Source organism: Ursus arctos, unplaced genomic scaffold, assembly GCF_023065955.2.
Source record: "Ursus arctos isolate Adak ecotype North America unplaced genomic scaffold, UrsArc2.0 scaffold_2, whole genome shotgun sequence".
Classification (NCBI taxonomy): Eukaryota; Metazoa; Chordata; class Mammalia; order Carnivora; family Ursidae; genus Ursus; species Ursus arctos.
In genome coordinates, this window is record NW_026622874.1 from 10919415 (window position 1) to 10936263 (window position 16849).

The following is a 16849-nucleotide window of genomic DNA, read 5'->3' on the forward strand; positions in this document are numbered from 1 at the left end:
GTTAGGGGCGCTTGGGTGGCTCAGTCCATTAACCATCTGACTCTTGGTTTCAGCTCAGGTCACGATCTCAAGGTCATGAGATCGAGCCCCAGGTTAGCTCCATGTTCAGTGTGGAGTATGCTTGTCCCTCTCTCGCCCCCTCTGGCCCTCCCCTGGCTCAGGAACTCTCTCTCTCTCTCTCTCTCTCTCTCTCTATCTCCCTAAAATAAATATAAAAAATCTTTTTTAAAAATTACAGTGTTTCAAATCAGTAATGCTTCCCTTAATCCTACTCAGCTTTTAACATTTGCAGGGAGATTTCTCATGTGTGTTCTAATGCTACTTTTGCTTTTTAGGTCCATCCCCTTCCTCTTCACTCCTTTTTCCACCCAATGTCTATATGAAGAAACCCCAAAGCAAAATGAAAAGTATACTAGAGGTTATCAAGTTTCACATAAGTCCCATTGCTCGTACTTATGGTATGAAGCCACCATATCAATATTCTTCACACTGAGAGCTTTATTTAGAGCCTCCCTATGTCAAAAGATAATTAGTATCTTAGATAAGTTCTATCAGACAGCTTGATCAATTTATTTATCTAGACAATTTAGCATGAAGAAACAATAAAAGAAAATGCCACAGTAAAGTAAAAAAATACACAGTAAAGCTTTCTGCCCATTCTATACTGTCACTAGGCTAATAAAAAATTCACTTTTTCTTGGAATATTAAAAATTATTCAAAATGCTATTCTGAATAAAAATTTATCTGATTTAGTCATTTTGGTATTATTTCTTTTAAAGAACAAACTAAAACTATTAAACCTGTTAAGATTCTTAGCTAGTGAATAAAACAAGCTTGATTAATATTTTAAACACTAACTTACGGGATCAGCAGGTCCACAGAATTCTCGAAATGTCTTTGTAGGATTATTTTGTTGAATCTCCATTGCTACACAAGGGCCAGAATACATTTCTGTCACCATCTCCTATGATATATGAGAACATTTAAAAATTAGTAAAAATTAATAATCTTTTACTCAGCCTCTTTTAATTGCACCACTATTACAGATATTAAAATCTTACATTTGAATCCTCATGTACCCCACATGCCAAGCAGCTCCCCAATTCTGTCCATTTCTCCTGAAAAAAACGTGTTTTAGATATGTTCCCTCATCTCAATTCCTACCACTAGCATCGTTTAATGCTTTACCACTTGAGACTTTCATTAATTGAAATGATCTTCTTGTATGTCTTCCTTTTAAAGGTTTCTCCTCTTAAATACAGTCCTATCGAACATTCCTAAAGATCTAAATTTCAAAGTGTTTCTTCCAAAGACACTTTTAAAAATCATAATCATTTTCAGAAATGAAGACAACAGGGACCAGATTCTCTCACATTAAACATCTAGAAATGAGACAATATATATGAAACAACAGTTTTCAAACACTAGATGACAGGCAGTGCAGTATTATGATCCCTGATAGAAGAGAATCAAATGAAGTAAGCCATATGACTGCCCCATCTTACTTCCTGGAGGAAGTTTCCAGATAATGGGACAGGGAGAGGAAACACAACAGAGCCCAACACTCTCACTGAGCAGAAGAGACAAAGATTGGAGTTAGGGAGGCCAATGTAGCTAGAATTTGTAGGACAGATTACTAGAGGAGGTGAGAGAACTATGGGAGAGTAAGTTACAGGGATCTGCAGAGAAGTTCACCTGAGTCTTTGGCTAAGAGTCTATATATGTGTAGAGGAAACTACCCAAAGTGAAGAAAAGAACTCCCAGAAGCAGTTAAGTGAAACCATTCACAGAGAGAGCACAAGGCTGAGAAGACTTTGCATTTCCACCAGCCGGAGTGGAAAGCCCTCATGTGATACACAGGGCATCAGGTAGACCCCTCAGAAAGGTATTGCACCATAATAGTTGGCCTTATATATGGAATGCTCTGTACCCCTCCTATAAAGCTTAAAAGCAAGCCTTGAAAAGGTCAAACTGATCCTAAGTAACTTCCGTGAGTGCCAAAACTATGTCAAACACTCTTTGAAGGAATATGACATACATACCATGTAACATTATAAATTTCACATTATCCAGCATCCAATAAAAATTACTAGGCATGCAAAGAAATAAGAAAATATGAACCATCACTAGAAGAAAACTCAACAAAATGACACAGATGTAGCAATGACGGAAATGATTTTGGTTACATAGAATGTTAAAACGGCTAGCGTAAATGGGCTCTACATGCAAATCAGAGGAAGGAAACATGGACATGATGCAGAGAAAATCGATGATATTAAAAAGGCCCGAAGAATACACTCGTGGTGAGCACAGCATAACATATAGGGTTATTGAATCACTATGCCATACACATGAAACTAACGTAACACTGTGCCAACTATACTCAAAACAAACAAACAAAAAAAACACCCAGGGCGCCTGGGTAGCGCAGTCGTTAAAGCGTCTGCCTTCGGCTCAGGGCGTGATCCCGGCGTACCGGGATCGAGTCCCACATCGGGCTCCTCCGCTGTGAGCCTGCTTCTTCCTCTTCCACTCCCCCTGCTGTGTTCCCTCTCTCGCTGGCTGTCTGTCACATAAATAAATAAAATCTTAAAAAAAAATAAATAAATAAATAAAAAAAAAAAAAAAAAAAAAAAAAAAACACCCAAATGGAACTTCTAGTGATGAAGACTACATCTGAATTAAATACCCTGGATGGGATGAACAAAACAAAATACTGCAGAAGGACAATAAATTTGAAGACATGAAATACCAATTACTCAAAAGCAAGCACAGACAGAAAGAAGAATGAATAAAAATGTACCACGGTAATTTTTTTTCCAACGACAAGCTGTCTAATATGCATATAATTGGGAGTCCCAGGAAAAGAAAAGAAGGGGTGATGAACAGATAAAGATTCCAAGAATTAATTGCTAAATATTTTCAAATTTGATAAGACTCATAAGCCAACAGATCCAACAGAGTCCAGGGAGAATAAACGCAAAGAAAAGTACAGTGAGCCAATAATTAAATTGGCTAAAAACAAAAAACCCCAATAACAAAAAACTCTTAAAAACAACCCTTCCCAAAAGAGACACATAACAGTAGAACAAAGAAAGATGCAAATGACAACAACAAAAATCTGTCAGCCTACAATTCTATTCCCAGGTAGGAAGTTTTTTTTTGTTTTGTTTTGTTTTTTAAGAGAGGGTAAAGGGCAGGGAAGGGAGAGAGGGCGAGGGAGAGAAACTTAAGCAGGCTCCGCCAACCGCAGAGCCCGATGCAGAGCTCAATCTCACAACCCTGAGATCATGATCTGAGCTGAAATCAAGAGTTGGACACTTAACCAACTGAGCCGCCCAGGTTCCCTGGAAGATATTTTTCACAAATGAAGGAAAAATAACTTTTTCGGTCAGACAAAATGTGAGAGAATTGACTACCAGCAGCCCTATAACATAAGACATGTTAAAGGAAGTTCTTCAGACAGAAGGATAATAGTATCAGACAAAAATAGGGACCTACACAAAACGATGGTAAACATGTGAGTAAATATAAAATATATTTTTTAGTTGGTGTGAAATATAATTGATTATTTAAAGCAAAATATTAAAAATGCATTGTAGGGTTTATAATATAAATGGAAATAAAGACGTATAACAACCACAGCACATAAGGGGGGGAAACGAAAGTATATCTACTCTTTTAAGGTTCTTAACTATATGTGAAGTGGTATAATGAGAAACACGAGAGAAAGAAAAGTACCTCTCACAGTGTCTGGAACACTCAGTGAATGTTCTTTTCTTCTCTACATGGGGAAAAAATACTTCAGGAAGAAGTGAAAATAAATATAAAGACTCAGAGGCAGAAGTACAGTTGGTGGGTATGAAGATCAGTATAGGAGCCAGGAGATCGGGAGCTAAAGTGAGACCACAGGAAAGCAGTAAGAGATGAGGCCAGACCACGTAGGGACATGCAAGCCATTTTAATGACTTTGGAGAGTTTATAATATACAATGACAAAGTAAAATAAAGGTAATTTATTACAGAACAATATTTAAATATTAATTGGAACTCAGTAATCACACCTAATAGAAATGCCAGAAGTTAAAAGAGGAGGGAAAGAGCTTCACAACTGATATAGTCCACAGAACCCTACTCATTAGAATCCCTAAAGGTATCTCCCTGAAGTCACTTTGCTATTTCACAAAGGTCATATGTAATTGATTTTTTATGGATAATTATGTTGAGTCTGATTTTCTGTCTCATGATGTTGAAGTACTGCCTATACATAAATGTCAAGAGCCAAGTTCTCAGTGGGGGCAGAAGGCAGCAGGAATATGCCATCCAAAAAGAGAGGAGTGAATTTTGTCTGCTTTTCTTCCATTTACTTCTCTCCTTGTCTTTTGGTGTTAATCACAAATACCATTAAAAATACAGGCATGAAGGGCTATGCAAATGTACAAAATGGAAAGAAAAAAAACCTGTTGGAAAAAGGACTCCATCAAAAGCATAATGTGCTCCTTAAAAAAGTGGACCCAACAAAATTCTCAAGTCACCTAGGTTTTTGTTTTTGTTTTATTTTGTCACCTCGATTTTTAATTAAGTAAAAAATTACCAAAACCAAACAGACCTGTTTGTTTCCTTCACAGCCCTTTGACTCCTGCCTTTTATGATGGGATCATTTGATTTAATGTCTGTCCTCACCAGACCATAAGCTCCATGAATGCAGGTAGTGAGCTTTTCTTTGTTCATCTCTCTACTTGATATCTAACACATTGTTTGGCACACAGTAGACACTCAGTATATAGATGTAGTAAATAAGTGGATCTTGATAACACAGTGAGGTAGGAATTACCTTTTTATGACTGCAAATGCTGAAGCAACAAATGTAAGTGTAAATGATCAACACAGGATTTACTACAAAGAATTATGTCAGATACAATAATGTCAGTGATGCTGTCCCTATTTCACACTATACATCCTATATTTAGGAGGATCGTTTCACCAACATATCTTCATTTTTTTTATTATGATATGTTAGTCACCATACAGTACATCATTAGCTTTTGATGTAGTGTTCCATGATTCATTGTTTGCGTATAACACCCAGTGCACCATGCAATACGTGCCCTCCTTAACACCCATCACCGGCCTAGCCCATCCCCCCACTCCCCTCCCCTCTGTAACCCTCAGTTTGTTTCCCGGAATCCATAGTCTCTAGTGGTTCCTTTTCCCCTCTGTTCCCCCCCACACTTCATTTTCCCCTCCCTTCTCCTAACGATCTCCCTGCTATTCCTTATGTTCCACAAATAAGTGAAACCATGTGATAATTGTCTTCCTCTGCTTGACTTATTTCACTTAGTATAATCTCCTCCAGTTCCGTCCACGTTGATGCAAATGTTGGGTAATCATTCTTTCTGATGGCTGAATAATATTCCATTGTATACATTTAGAATAATAAAATGAGTGGAACCACTATTATGACCTGATATCTCTTATCATTTATTTTATATAAAAGAATGTGGAGACAAGGAGGAAGAAGTGTTGTATGAAAAGTTAGAATAAGACTCAAATCACCTGTTTTTGTCCCTTTAGACCATGTTGCCTCTTAAGATTATTTTTACAGGGTCTTCTTTTTGAATTAGATAAACTTCCTAAAATTAAGACACATCCAACAATCTGCAGCGTTTAAAAATTTACCTCTTCCTTGAACTTAAACTCGAGTCCTGAATATTAACTGCCATGAGAAATAAGAGGCCTTGTGGGAAATACAATATTCACAATAACAAGTGAGACTCAGTATTTGCTATCTGATTTTTGGGGTCCCAAATTAACCAACGAAAGATACTTCAATCACATGCATTTGCAGTGTACGGATACAGATCCTCACACAACCTCCTTTGAACAAAACCGAATTATAAATGGGAAAAGCATTTTAAAAGCATTAGAATAAGAATATTTACAAAATATTAGTTACTTAAACAAAATATTACTGGGATAAAAACATTCTTATTTCCCTTTGGAGAAAATTTTCAAAGAAACAATTTCACTTAGTATCAACAGAACTTTATATCATATAAATACAGAACATCTCATAAAGATACGTAGATAATGTTCTGGTTCATGTATATACCCCATTTTCCCATTAGCAGAACACTCTAAACCAATTTTGATTTGAGATATTTGTTTTACACTGAATAAACCATTTCAAGATGAATAAAAAATGATAAGCATTACTAAAAATGGCTCACAAGGCTAACTCTGAAATAATGTAGTTTTTCTTCCCAAACAGCCAATATGTTCTTTATCGTAAGTAGACTCTGTTATTAATATCACAAGATTTAAATAGTAGTGACAGAGAGACTATCTTACTGAGAGTACCAGACAGAAGAAAACACATCAACACCAATTATTCTGGGATATCCTGACATTACAGTACGATATTGCTACTGTCATTCAAATTCCTGATTTCTTAGGGAAAATGACACACCCACCCAGTGATGTTTTTACTTTTACCTCTAGAATTCCCCAAATCAAAAGAAAAAAATCCTAAGAGTAAATATATATTACCTAAAAATAAATTACATGTATAGTATTTTAAAGCACAATATAGGAGACATTAAGTCAGAAATGAGGGGTTTTTTTAAAGTTATTTTCCAAAGGGAAATATGGCCCACCTCACATGTGTGCACAACACTAGTGACCTCAAGTATCTGTTACCAAATTCAATACTACATGATATTGTATGAAACTATAACTGATGATCAAAAGATATGTCTCCATGGGTTCATCTTATGCACAGCAGAGCTGTAACATAACATGAATGGAGGAAGATAGCAGTTTTCAACCATATTTTTTAAAGTAAAATTGAACAAATAAAAGAAGGAAAATATATAAAAGAGAGACTTAAGAAATGGAAAACAGCTGTCACTGTTTGAATTAAATAATAACACATTTTAAAATTCTTCCATTTAAGAAAATGCGTAACTCTAAAATGAAGAAGCTTGTAAGATTAAGGTTCAGTAAGCTGTAACAGAAGGAAAACCCACTGTGGTTCCTCTAAATAAGGTCTAAAGGGACACCAGTACGCTGAACACAAAACAGATTTCACAATCAGTCCTGACTTTGTAGGACTAAATAAGAAAAAGTCTCCGGCAGGTTCTCAGACCAGTGTATTTGTTCTTTTTAAAGAAGATTGAAAGGAAAAGTCATAGAGAAGTGAGAAGGGAAATCTAGTCTCATTGTCAAGAACGGTAAACTTTATGCCAAAAAAAAAAGCCAACACTCTGTAAAACTCTGTAGATGAGGAGACAGTCCACCAGCACAAGTGTATCTAAGATAATTTCATAAAGAGGAGAAGGAAACTAATTTTGATCAAATATCTACTATGTTTTATTTTAAGGAACGACGTTTGGCTTATCATTTGTTTTCAAGAACGTACTTCATTGCCCTCTGACCAAATCCTTTCAAATCTTCTTATTTCTTCAGTCTCAGTCACATTTTGAGATGACTCTACCTGCATTTATATCATTAAAGTAGATGTTAAATAATGCCCTGGAGTTATACTGTAACTATTTGCTTTTACCTTTCTAAAGCATTTGGAGAGTCTTCCTCTCTGAGAATATTATAAACTTCATAGAGAATGTCCAAATGTGTCAATATCCCAGCAAATTTTTTTTTTGCACTGTGGTATATTTTTGTTTTACAAATGAAACAATAAGATATTTTAAAAGCTGATTCAGTGGCTCTCAGAGATAAGAATGCCTCAGTCATGGGTCTGACCCGCTGGCAACTGGCAGACTCGTGAAAACTTTCATGATTATAAATTATACCGAGATCCCCCAGATTTAAGATACACAAACTGTTTTCAGTACCACTGCTTTACATTTACTTTGATACTTACATTATACTCAGACACTACTCCTTTATAAACTTCATAAAACTCTTCAACATTAACTCGATCCATGTTGAACTGGATTGAAACAAAGCAAAACATAACATAAGCCAACCACCAAAAGAACATAAAATGAACCACACTCAGCACTTGGCATTTATGATCTCTTGGATAGATTTTCTTTACTTTAAAATATAAACCTTGCACAAATTAAGTACTCTGAAAATGTGTTGTTAAAGATCAGCTCATCAGTAATAAAAATGGGTAACATTTATTGAGTACTTAATGTATCAAGCACTGTTCTAGGACCTGTACACGCATCATCTCATTTAATCCTCACAACAAACCCATAAATTACGTCACGTGCAGGTTACATAACCTTCAGATTTGCGTTCCATCTCAAGCAATCTGACCCCACTGGTCACGCTCTTAACCACTACACTCTACCTCTCTCTGAATGAAACCGCATTCTCAACACACATGAAAAACTTACAATGTCATATTGTTTACTGATAGACTAGTGGCCCAAGAAATATTACTAATGAAAAGTACTTCAGATTTTGTAGCAGCCAAAAATAATACCCTTTTCCTCCCAAGCATTCAGAAAAATCCCTAGCTTGGTTCATAGTAAAGCATTTACACGAATTGTCTGGAAATCTAAAGTCAAAAAGAATTACAAGAGTATGCTTATAAGATAAACCTATAAAGACTCTTATCCAGGCAGGATTCAAATTTAGTTAAAAATAAAATTGCATTAAGTTCTAGGGTCTCAAGAACTAAGACCTTAGATTTTTTTTAAATATCCTCAGAATTAACAATTTTATTTTCTCTCCTACTTTGTTTCTTTATTGTCACCAGAATTGAAGATCACTGAGAAATTTCTGCCTAGCTGGGCAATAATTCAAGCTGGGAGGATTTATTCCATAGGCAATATAACTATTACAGGCAGTGAATTTTGTTTGATTTCAGTGTTTTATCCTACAGTCCCACAACTTGTTGTATTTTTAATATAACAAAATAATAGACTATATAATATTAAGTACTTATAATTTGCCCTGGAAATTCTACAAGGCATTGCCTAAGGTTATTTCATTTAATTCCTAAAATAATACATTGAGGCAAATAATAATGTTCCCACTGGCCGGGAGATCCATGGGTGTAGAGGGCAGCCAACCCACGATTCAGAAATAGAGCTTCCTGACGCCAAAACTCAATGACTATGATTGCCACTAAACTACCATGCCTCCCCCATAGGTTCAATCAATCCTTTTCTTAATTATTATTCTTGTTTTCACCAAGCACCTCCTCTGGCCAACCATGCTAGGTTGCAGGCCTAGAGTCGGATCAATGTTTAAATCTAAAATTTCTACAAAACACACCGTTTTAAAGCAGGCTTAGGTCCTACAATCCTATGAATACATCACCAAGCTAATACTTTCAGGACGTTTTGGCCAACAATTTCTTTATAATCCTAGGTAAGATTCTTCAACTTTCTTACTAGTCTCCAAGTTTGGCCTGATGACTCTGCAAACTAGTCGATATTTCTGACCTTTTATTTGGTTTGCAGGCATTCCTACCAATTAGGGACACAAAACTGTCAGAATCCCAGTTACTGCCCTGACCCCTGATTTTGGATGATCCTAGGACTTCGCAGAAATCAAAAGCAGTTCCTTCTCAGGAAAAGAACACATAAATCATACTGGTAAGAAAAATCTCAGCTCCAAAGTCAGTATTTCATTATCAAAATAGCATAAACTTGCTGGTCTTCACACCTTGTAAAACCCAAATTGTTTATCTGACTCCTGTAACAACTTGTACCCCATTTTTTGTCAAGTGCTGGTAAGTACAGCACAAAGGTGTGAGCTCTACAGACATGGGTGTTGTTTCCTCAGTGAAGGGTTTCCTATAAATGCATCCACTAGGCAATTTTGAACAGTTGTAGGCTCTTTGGAGGTCAAGTGGTGTGACTGCCAACAGAAGCTGAAATGTGCTAACTCCAAAGAAGGCTCTGAGGGAAAGTCCAGAAACCAGCAGAAGGCCCTGGTTAAGGGAAAAATCTCAACTGATTCTTTTTCTCCACTCTCTTCTTAGTCTCTAAACAACAGAAAGCTCAGTATTATCTACTCAACTTAATTCTATTTTTTGTTCGTAGGAACTAAATACATTGTTTCCATCTATAATTTATTTTGCAACCGAAGTCCCAGAAACTGTACAAACCTGTTTTATAACCTTAAATTAGGTGTACCATTTGAATTTTAGTTCCCTCAGTGAAAGATTATATGGTAAAATAATTTCAAAAACATTTTTTTTTGATTGTAAGGTTATCAAGCTCAGGAACTATATAGTTTTATTTTTAATGTGTTGAGTTCACAAGTGCACAGAGAAAATTCAATATAAAACATTAAGAAAAGAAATCTGTCAATAGATTATGAGTTATTGCAAACTACTTACCATCTGCATAGCTGAGATTTCAAAACCTGCATCCCGGATAGCCATGAGGATCTTTCCCAGCAGTCCTGAAAATACAGAACAAATGGGGGCAAAAATACAAAATTCCCAAGGCATTTTAGTTTCTTAGAAAGGCAAATTTTCTACCTCAAAGTACTTTGCTTACACTCTATATGGAGAAATCACATATTTCTTCAAGGGAAACTAAATCCCTAATATCAAGCATCACCAGTAATCATTTGACTCACTTAATAAGTGCTTCAGGAATATCAACAACGATCCCGAAGATTATGCAAAAAAACCTTTAAGATGCTATGTTGCCTTAAAGCCCCTGAAGTCTAGTGCTGTAGAGAATATGCAAATCAAACAACTGAAGCTAACATTACAAAAAAATGAAAGGCCAAAGCACCGGATATGGGAGTTCCAAGGATGAGTTCAAGGGAGGAAAATCAAATAATAACTGAAGGGGTGGCAGAAGCTTTAGGGGAAATGAGAGCATGAATTGGTACTTAAAGCCTGTAGATAGATGGGATTATATGGGGACACAGGTATTAAAGGACAGAAGGCACAGGTCTGAGAAAATGTGCCCATGTTCACGTGACAGTAAGTAAGGCAGAGAAGAAGGGAAAAAAAAAAAAAGAACAGCTAAAAAGGAAAAGAGACTTGATCCAAATTAATGAAGGCCTTGGACAGCAACATGAGGAATTTGGTCTTTATCCCACAGATCAGTGCTTTTTATAATAGGGACCGTAGATTCTGGGAATGTGGGACTGATTTTGAGATTCCATTAGTTTAGTATAAAAATATTCTAAGCTGCTTTTTTTCAAGTCAGTTCTAAAATTCTCTCTCTCTCTCTCTCTCTCTCTCACACACACACACACACACACACATACACACACCTCATATATTTTGGATGATCTGGATGCTTATTTGGTACCCCAAATCACCAAGGAGTATGTACTTTTTTTTAACTATCTTACTGCAGCCAGGTAGCGCTATTATGATTGTAGCAAGTTGAAGAATGGGGGAAAAAAAAAGACAATGACAGACCTATTTCTCAAGTGATATATTTGAACCAAGTGAAGGCCAAATGGTACCAGAGCATGCTGTAGAAACAAAGGTTCCTCAGAAGTCTGAAGAGTAGAAGAGGCCCAGGCCGACTCAGAGCACTCTGTTCCATACCCATGACTTGGTGACGGAGTTTTGTCAAACATCCTTTATCTTATCAATGTTGTTAAGTTAAATTTTACTCATTTCATAGTCTTGTTTGTAATGAATTTGTAAATTGCTTTAGTTATACAGTTGCACGTGCAAAGGTTTATATTTAGTTTTATATTTGGACATATTTAAGTTGCATTATAATTACAATAATTCACGTCAACACTGGGGGTCCATCAGAATATTTTTCCTCCAAAGGAAACACTGCCAAAAGAGACAGCCTCTGAAAACGTTGAGCAGAACACAGGACAAAATAGTGTTTTAGGAAGATTATTGATACAATAATGACAGGCAAGCTGGTCTGAAAAAAGGGAATAAAAGAAAAACAAAGGCTTTTGAAACCATCTAGCAGGGTCACTGGACTTGGATGGCAGCACTAGAGAAAGAAGTAATGAATATAAGACATTTCGAAACAAGAACTAATAGGACTAAACTGGATGCAGAATGTGAAGATGAAGGAATATAGGTTGACTGAAAGATGGATAGCATCTTTCAGAAGAAAACAACTAATAAAAATAAATTGATTAATCTCCTGGGGAAGGTCATCAAGATGGCATGACTGCCAGTTGACCAGGGAGCTGGACCCAGGCACTGGAGGGCTCCCCACCACCTTCCCTGCCCTTGGAATGTGGGTTCTTTTTGCCTTTCCCACTCCCAGAGGCTGCTCCAAGGACAACAGCCTTGAGATAATGATGCATGGTACTGCACGGTATGTGTGACGGAACCCAGTTAAGACCTCTAGAGAAAGTTTTAAGATTTGGCAGGTGGGTGCAGGTATCCACTTGCCCTGCTGCTGCCCAAGACAAGCTTTGTATATAAGTTTCCTTGCTTATTAATGCGACCACCTACTAACCTGTAGTGGCCTTCCTGTTTCTTCAGTCTTTCCCTGCCCTCTGAGTTCAGGGCCCAGTTTCAGATTACACTCAGAAAGCTTCTAAGGAGGTTATGAACCAACAATTAAGGAAAAAGACTGAATTATTTTGAACGTAGAAACAGAATTTTAAAAGAGAACACTGATCAGTATTTGAGAAGAGAGCATATCCAATGGCTAAAAGAAGATTGATGAATGAGTGAATAAACTCCCTACACAAAATAGGTGATAAGGGATTGCATTCCAATAGCTACACAGGTAGAAGGCTATAATGAGGTGTGCAGACAGGCAGAGCTGAAATGATGAGAACAGAGGTCTGCTTGTTTGACAAAAAGAAGAGGAAAAGCAAAAAAATGAAAAACAAAAATAAAACCTGTTAGGAATGAGTTTTGAGAAAATATCTAAAGTTTGGAAATTAAGAATGAAAATGAATAAAGAAAGATATATGAAGAGAGATGTATAGGAAAAGAAAGAAGAAAAATATTACAGTAGTATCACCATATCAAACAGAGGGGAAAATTCTTAGAACAGAGGGACAGTCAAGAATTAAAGGAGATTCTAAGGATAGACTGTATGGTGACTAGCATAACATAATAAAAAATTATTATTAAAAAAAAAAGAATTAAAGGAGATTAAGGACCGTGGGAGTGGAGATAAAACCTTCAGCATAAGCAGGACAGTATGTTGACATTAAAGACATTTAAAAAGGCTGTAGCAACAGAGAGTTAGGAAAAAGAAGTTAGATAACCCACTAAAAATCTGTACCAAAGACTAAGATGACTATGGGTATGAGAATCTTAACCAAAATTCCAAGTCTTTAATCAACAGGAAAAAATATTAGGAAAGAAAGAAGTAGATTAGGAATTACTAAGGACTGAACTCTTTAATATGAATTTATACCATTTAATCCTTAAAGCAACACTCAAACAGAGGCTACTATTCCACTATAAAGATGAGAATATATCAGGTTTTAGATAACAGATAATTTGCCTGAAATCATAAAGTAGTGTATCTCCAAATCTGTCTTTCTGCAAGTCTAGTAAGAAAAAATAAATGCGTATGTGAAAGCCAGATATATAAAATTCACTGGACAATATAGGACCATGATCATTTTAGTTCTCATTGTATCTCCAGTGTCTAGCATTGTTCTGGCATGTAGTAAGTGTTTAACAAATACTGTTTACTGAATTAAGAAATAACCAAAGAGACATGCAATCATAGCTTTGATGCAAACTCAGGGAACTCCAAGGGTCTTCAGAGCACAATTTGAAAATACTAGCAAATTACAAAGGAGTAACTGAAGTTAGAGAGAGGGAAAAGGATTATTTAAAAATGTTGGCTTGATGATCTGAGAAAAAAAAGTTCATACTTACTTCATGCCATATACAAACAGTAACTGAAAATGAATTTAAGGTAAATGTAAAAGAAAAAAAATTGGTTAGAGAAATACATTGGTGGCTATTTTCTTCTCATGATAAAGGTACACTTTTTAAATATAAAAGGAAAAAAAAAAGAGTTCTGTTTTTGCTATGGTTGAGTAGCTCCTATTGGAATAACCTTCCCTCAGAAAAAAACATAAAAACACAACCACCTGGAGGCACTGAGCGGGTTCCCTGTTTTTTTGCAGTGGTCAACTTGAGGGAAAGCCATAGTCTGCACTAAAACTCTGACTGAAAGCCCACAGAATTAGCAAACTGAAAGAACTAGAAGACAAGGTGTAGGCAACCACGGACACTGGAAAGTGAGTAGACAATCCCAGATAAAAGAAAATCCAGAGAGAAAAGCCTGACTTGTGCATATAAACATTGCTCAAATCTTGGAAAAACTGAAGCATTCATATATGGAGCAGACTCCAAGAAACCCAGCTAAGATTAAATTAACTGAATGGAGTTTTGAGTTACTACCCAACAAAGTGAAAACAGAGATTGATTGCCTGATCAATTCAGCAAGTTTACTGGTTGCATTTAAAGTACCAATATATCTTTGAAGAAGATGACAACATCTAGAATTTTGTAATATCTCATTCACAATATTCAGGATATGATCCAAAATTATTTGACATATGAGGACACAGAAAAACATGACCTACCCCTAAGACGAAAGAGAATCAATGAAGACCAACCTCAAATGACCCAGATGTTACAATTAAAAAAAAAAAAAGATTTTAAAGTAACTGTGATAATTGCTTAAAGAATAAAAGAAAAATATACTCAAAATACATGAAAAGATAGGAAATCTCAACAGGGATTAAGAACTGCAAAAGAATCAAATGAGAAATACATCTGATCTACAAAATTCAGAGTAGAGACTTAAGAGCAGAAAAAATTTCAACGTAGAATGAGTCAATCTGAAGACAGATCAACAGAAATCATCCCATTTGAAGAAAGGATAGACAATTTTTGAAAAACAATGAACAGAATAGCAGGATGAAACAATACCAAAAAGTCTAATATACATGCAATAGGAGTCTAAAATAAGACAGAAAATATTTAGAGATCTAATGGCTGATTTTTTTCCAAATTTGTTGACCTACTGAATCTAAATTTGTGCTTTTTACCAATCACAAGCAGATTTTTTTTAAATAAAGAAAACAACCAGGCACATCATCGTCCAGCTGCTAATAATCAAAAATAAACTCTTGAGAGCAGCCAGAGAAAATGACTCATTGTATACAGGGAATAACAATTTCAATGACTGCTGACTTCTCTTAAGAAAAAGGGAGGCCAGTAGACAGCTGAACATTTTTAATGTGCTGAAAGAAAAACAAACTGTCAATTTGAAATTCTATGCTTAGCACTTCAAGAATCATGGTAAAATAAAGACACTTTGAGATAAAAGAACACTGAAGGAATTTGTTTTCACCAAACTCATACTTCAAGAAATGTTAATGGAAGTTATTTAAGTTGAAGGAAAATGAAACAAGATTAAAAATAGGATCTTCAGGAGAAATGATGAGCATAATTAAAGGTAAATATGTGGGTAAATACAAAAGACTATTTTTTCCTCTTAATTTCTCTAAAATACATATGCCTGATTGAAGCAAAAGTTTTAACATTGTTTTGTAGGTTTTAAAATGCATGTGAATGTAATACATTTCAGAAATATAACATAAACCAGGTAAAGGGAGAAAATGGGCCTTTACAACTGAAAAATTTCCACATTTTATGTGAAATAGTATAACATCAACACATTTTAAATAGACTGAAAATTCAGGATGTATACTTTAATCCTTACAAAAGTGGTTTTCAAAAAATAGTCCTCAAATAAGCCACATCAACATTACCCAGGAACTTGTTAGAAGTGCAAATTCTCAGGACCAACACTCGACCCAATGAATCAGAATCTCAGTGAGTGGAGACCAGAAATCATTGCTTTAATAGACCCTCCATGTGATTCTGTTATACGCTGAAATTTGAGACCCAAAGTCCTTGCATAACCACTAAAAAAAAAGAAACAGAAAGAAAGAAAGAAAGAAAGAAAGAAAGAAAGAAAGAAAGAAAGAAAGAAAAGATTTATTTTATTTATTTATTTGAGAGAGTGAGAGAAAGCATGAGCTGGGGAGAGAGAAAGGGACAAGCAGACTCCCCCCTGAGCAGGGAGCCCAATGCAGGGCTCGATCCCAGGACCCTGGGATCACAACTTGAGCCAGCAGACACTTAACCCACTGAGCCACCCAGGTGGCCCAAGAAAAAAAAGACTTATATTTAAAAAGCCCATGAATAAATTAAAATGGGATTCTTAGAAATATCAATTAATCCAAAAGAAGAAAGGATAAAGATCAAAAAGGGGGAGGGGGAATAGAAAACAAATAATAAAATAGTAAACCTAAAAGCAATCATATCAATAATTACATTAAATGTTAGTGAACTAAAAATATCCATTTAAGGCAGAGATTTTAGATGTACTAACAAAATAAGATCCAATTATATGCTATCAACAGAAAACCACATTTAAATATAAAGGCACAGGTAGGTTGAAAATAAATGATGGAAAAAGATACCATGTAAATAATAGGTACAACAAAGCTGGAATGGTTATATTAATTTCAGATAAAGGAGAATGTATAATGTCCTAAGAAGATAAATGTCCTAAGAGGCATTCAGGAGACAGTACTTTAGACAGAGAGCTGGAAGAAGATGGATGTTCAAGACAAACAGAGCACTGAGCAAAGGTATGAGGATATAAAGCAGGCATGGTTCTTCTGGTGGAGGGGAAATCAGACAGGAGAGAAGGCAGGGGAGGTGGCAGAAGCCATACAACAGAAGGACTTATAGACCATATTTAGAGGTTTGGGTTTTATCCAATAGGACAGGAGTTCTCACAACTTTTGGTCCCATGGACACTTGAGCTTTTAGAAATTATTAAAGACTCTAAAAAGCTTATACTTATATAGGTTTTATCTATCTATATTTATTTGCTATAAATGAACAAATTTAAGA

General features: G+C 35.7%; 1 protein-coding gene across 6 annotated transcripts in view; it reads right to left on the reverse strand.

The window, feature by feature from the left end:
• The window catches only part of NME7 (NME/NM23 family member 7), a 240766-nt gene that overhangs the window by 124849 nt on the left and 99068 nt on the right, over positions 1–16849 (reverse strand). For 3 of the 6 annotated variants that reach the window (XM_044387943.3, XM_057315669.1, XM_057315670.1), the window contains exons 8-11: positions 10325–10389; positions 7883–7951; positions 7421–7495; positions 864–965 (exon numbers count right to left, since the gene is read on the reverse strand). In XM_044387943.3, coding sequence (XP_044243878.2) covers positions 864–965; positions 7421–7495; positions 7883–7951; positions 10325–10389 — 311 coding nt within the window. Of the gene's footprint in view, positions 1–863; positions 966–1062; positions 1120–7420; positions 7496–7882; positions 7952–10324; positions 10390–16849 lie in introns of all 6 variants that reach the window. The other 3 variants (XM_026509426.4, XM_057315671.1, XM_044387944.3) reach the window with 2 other exon arrangements.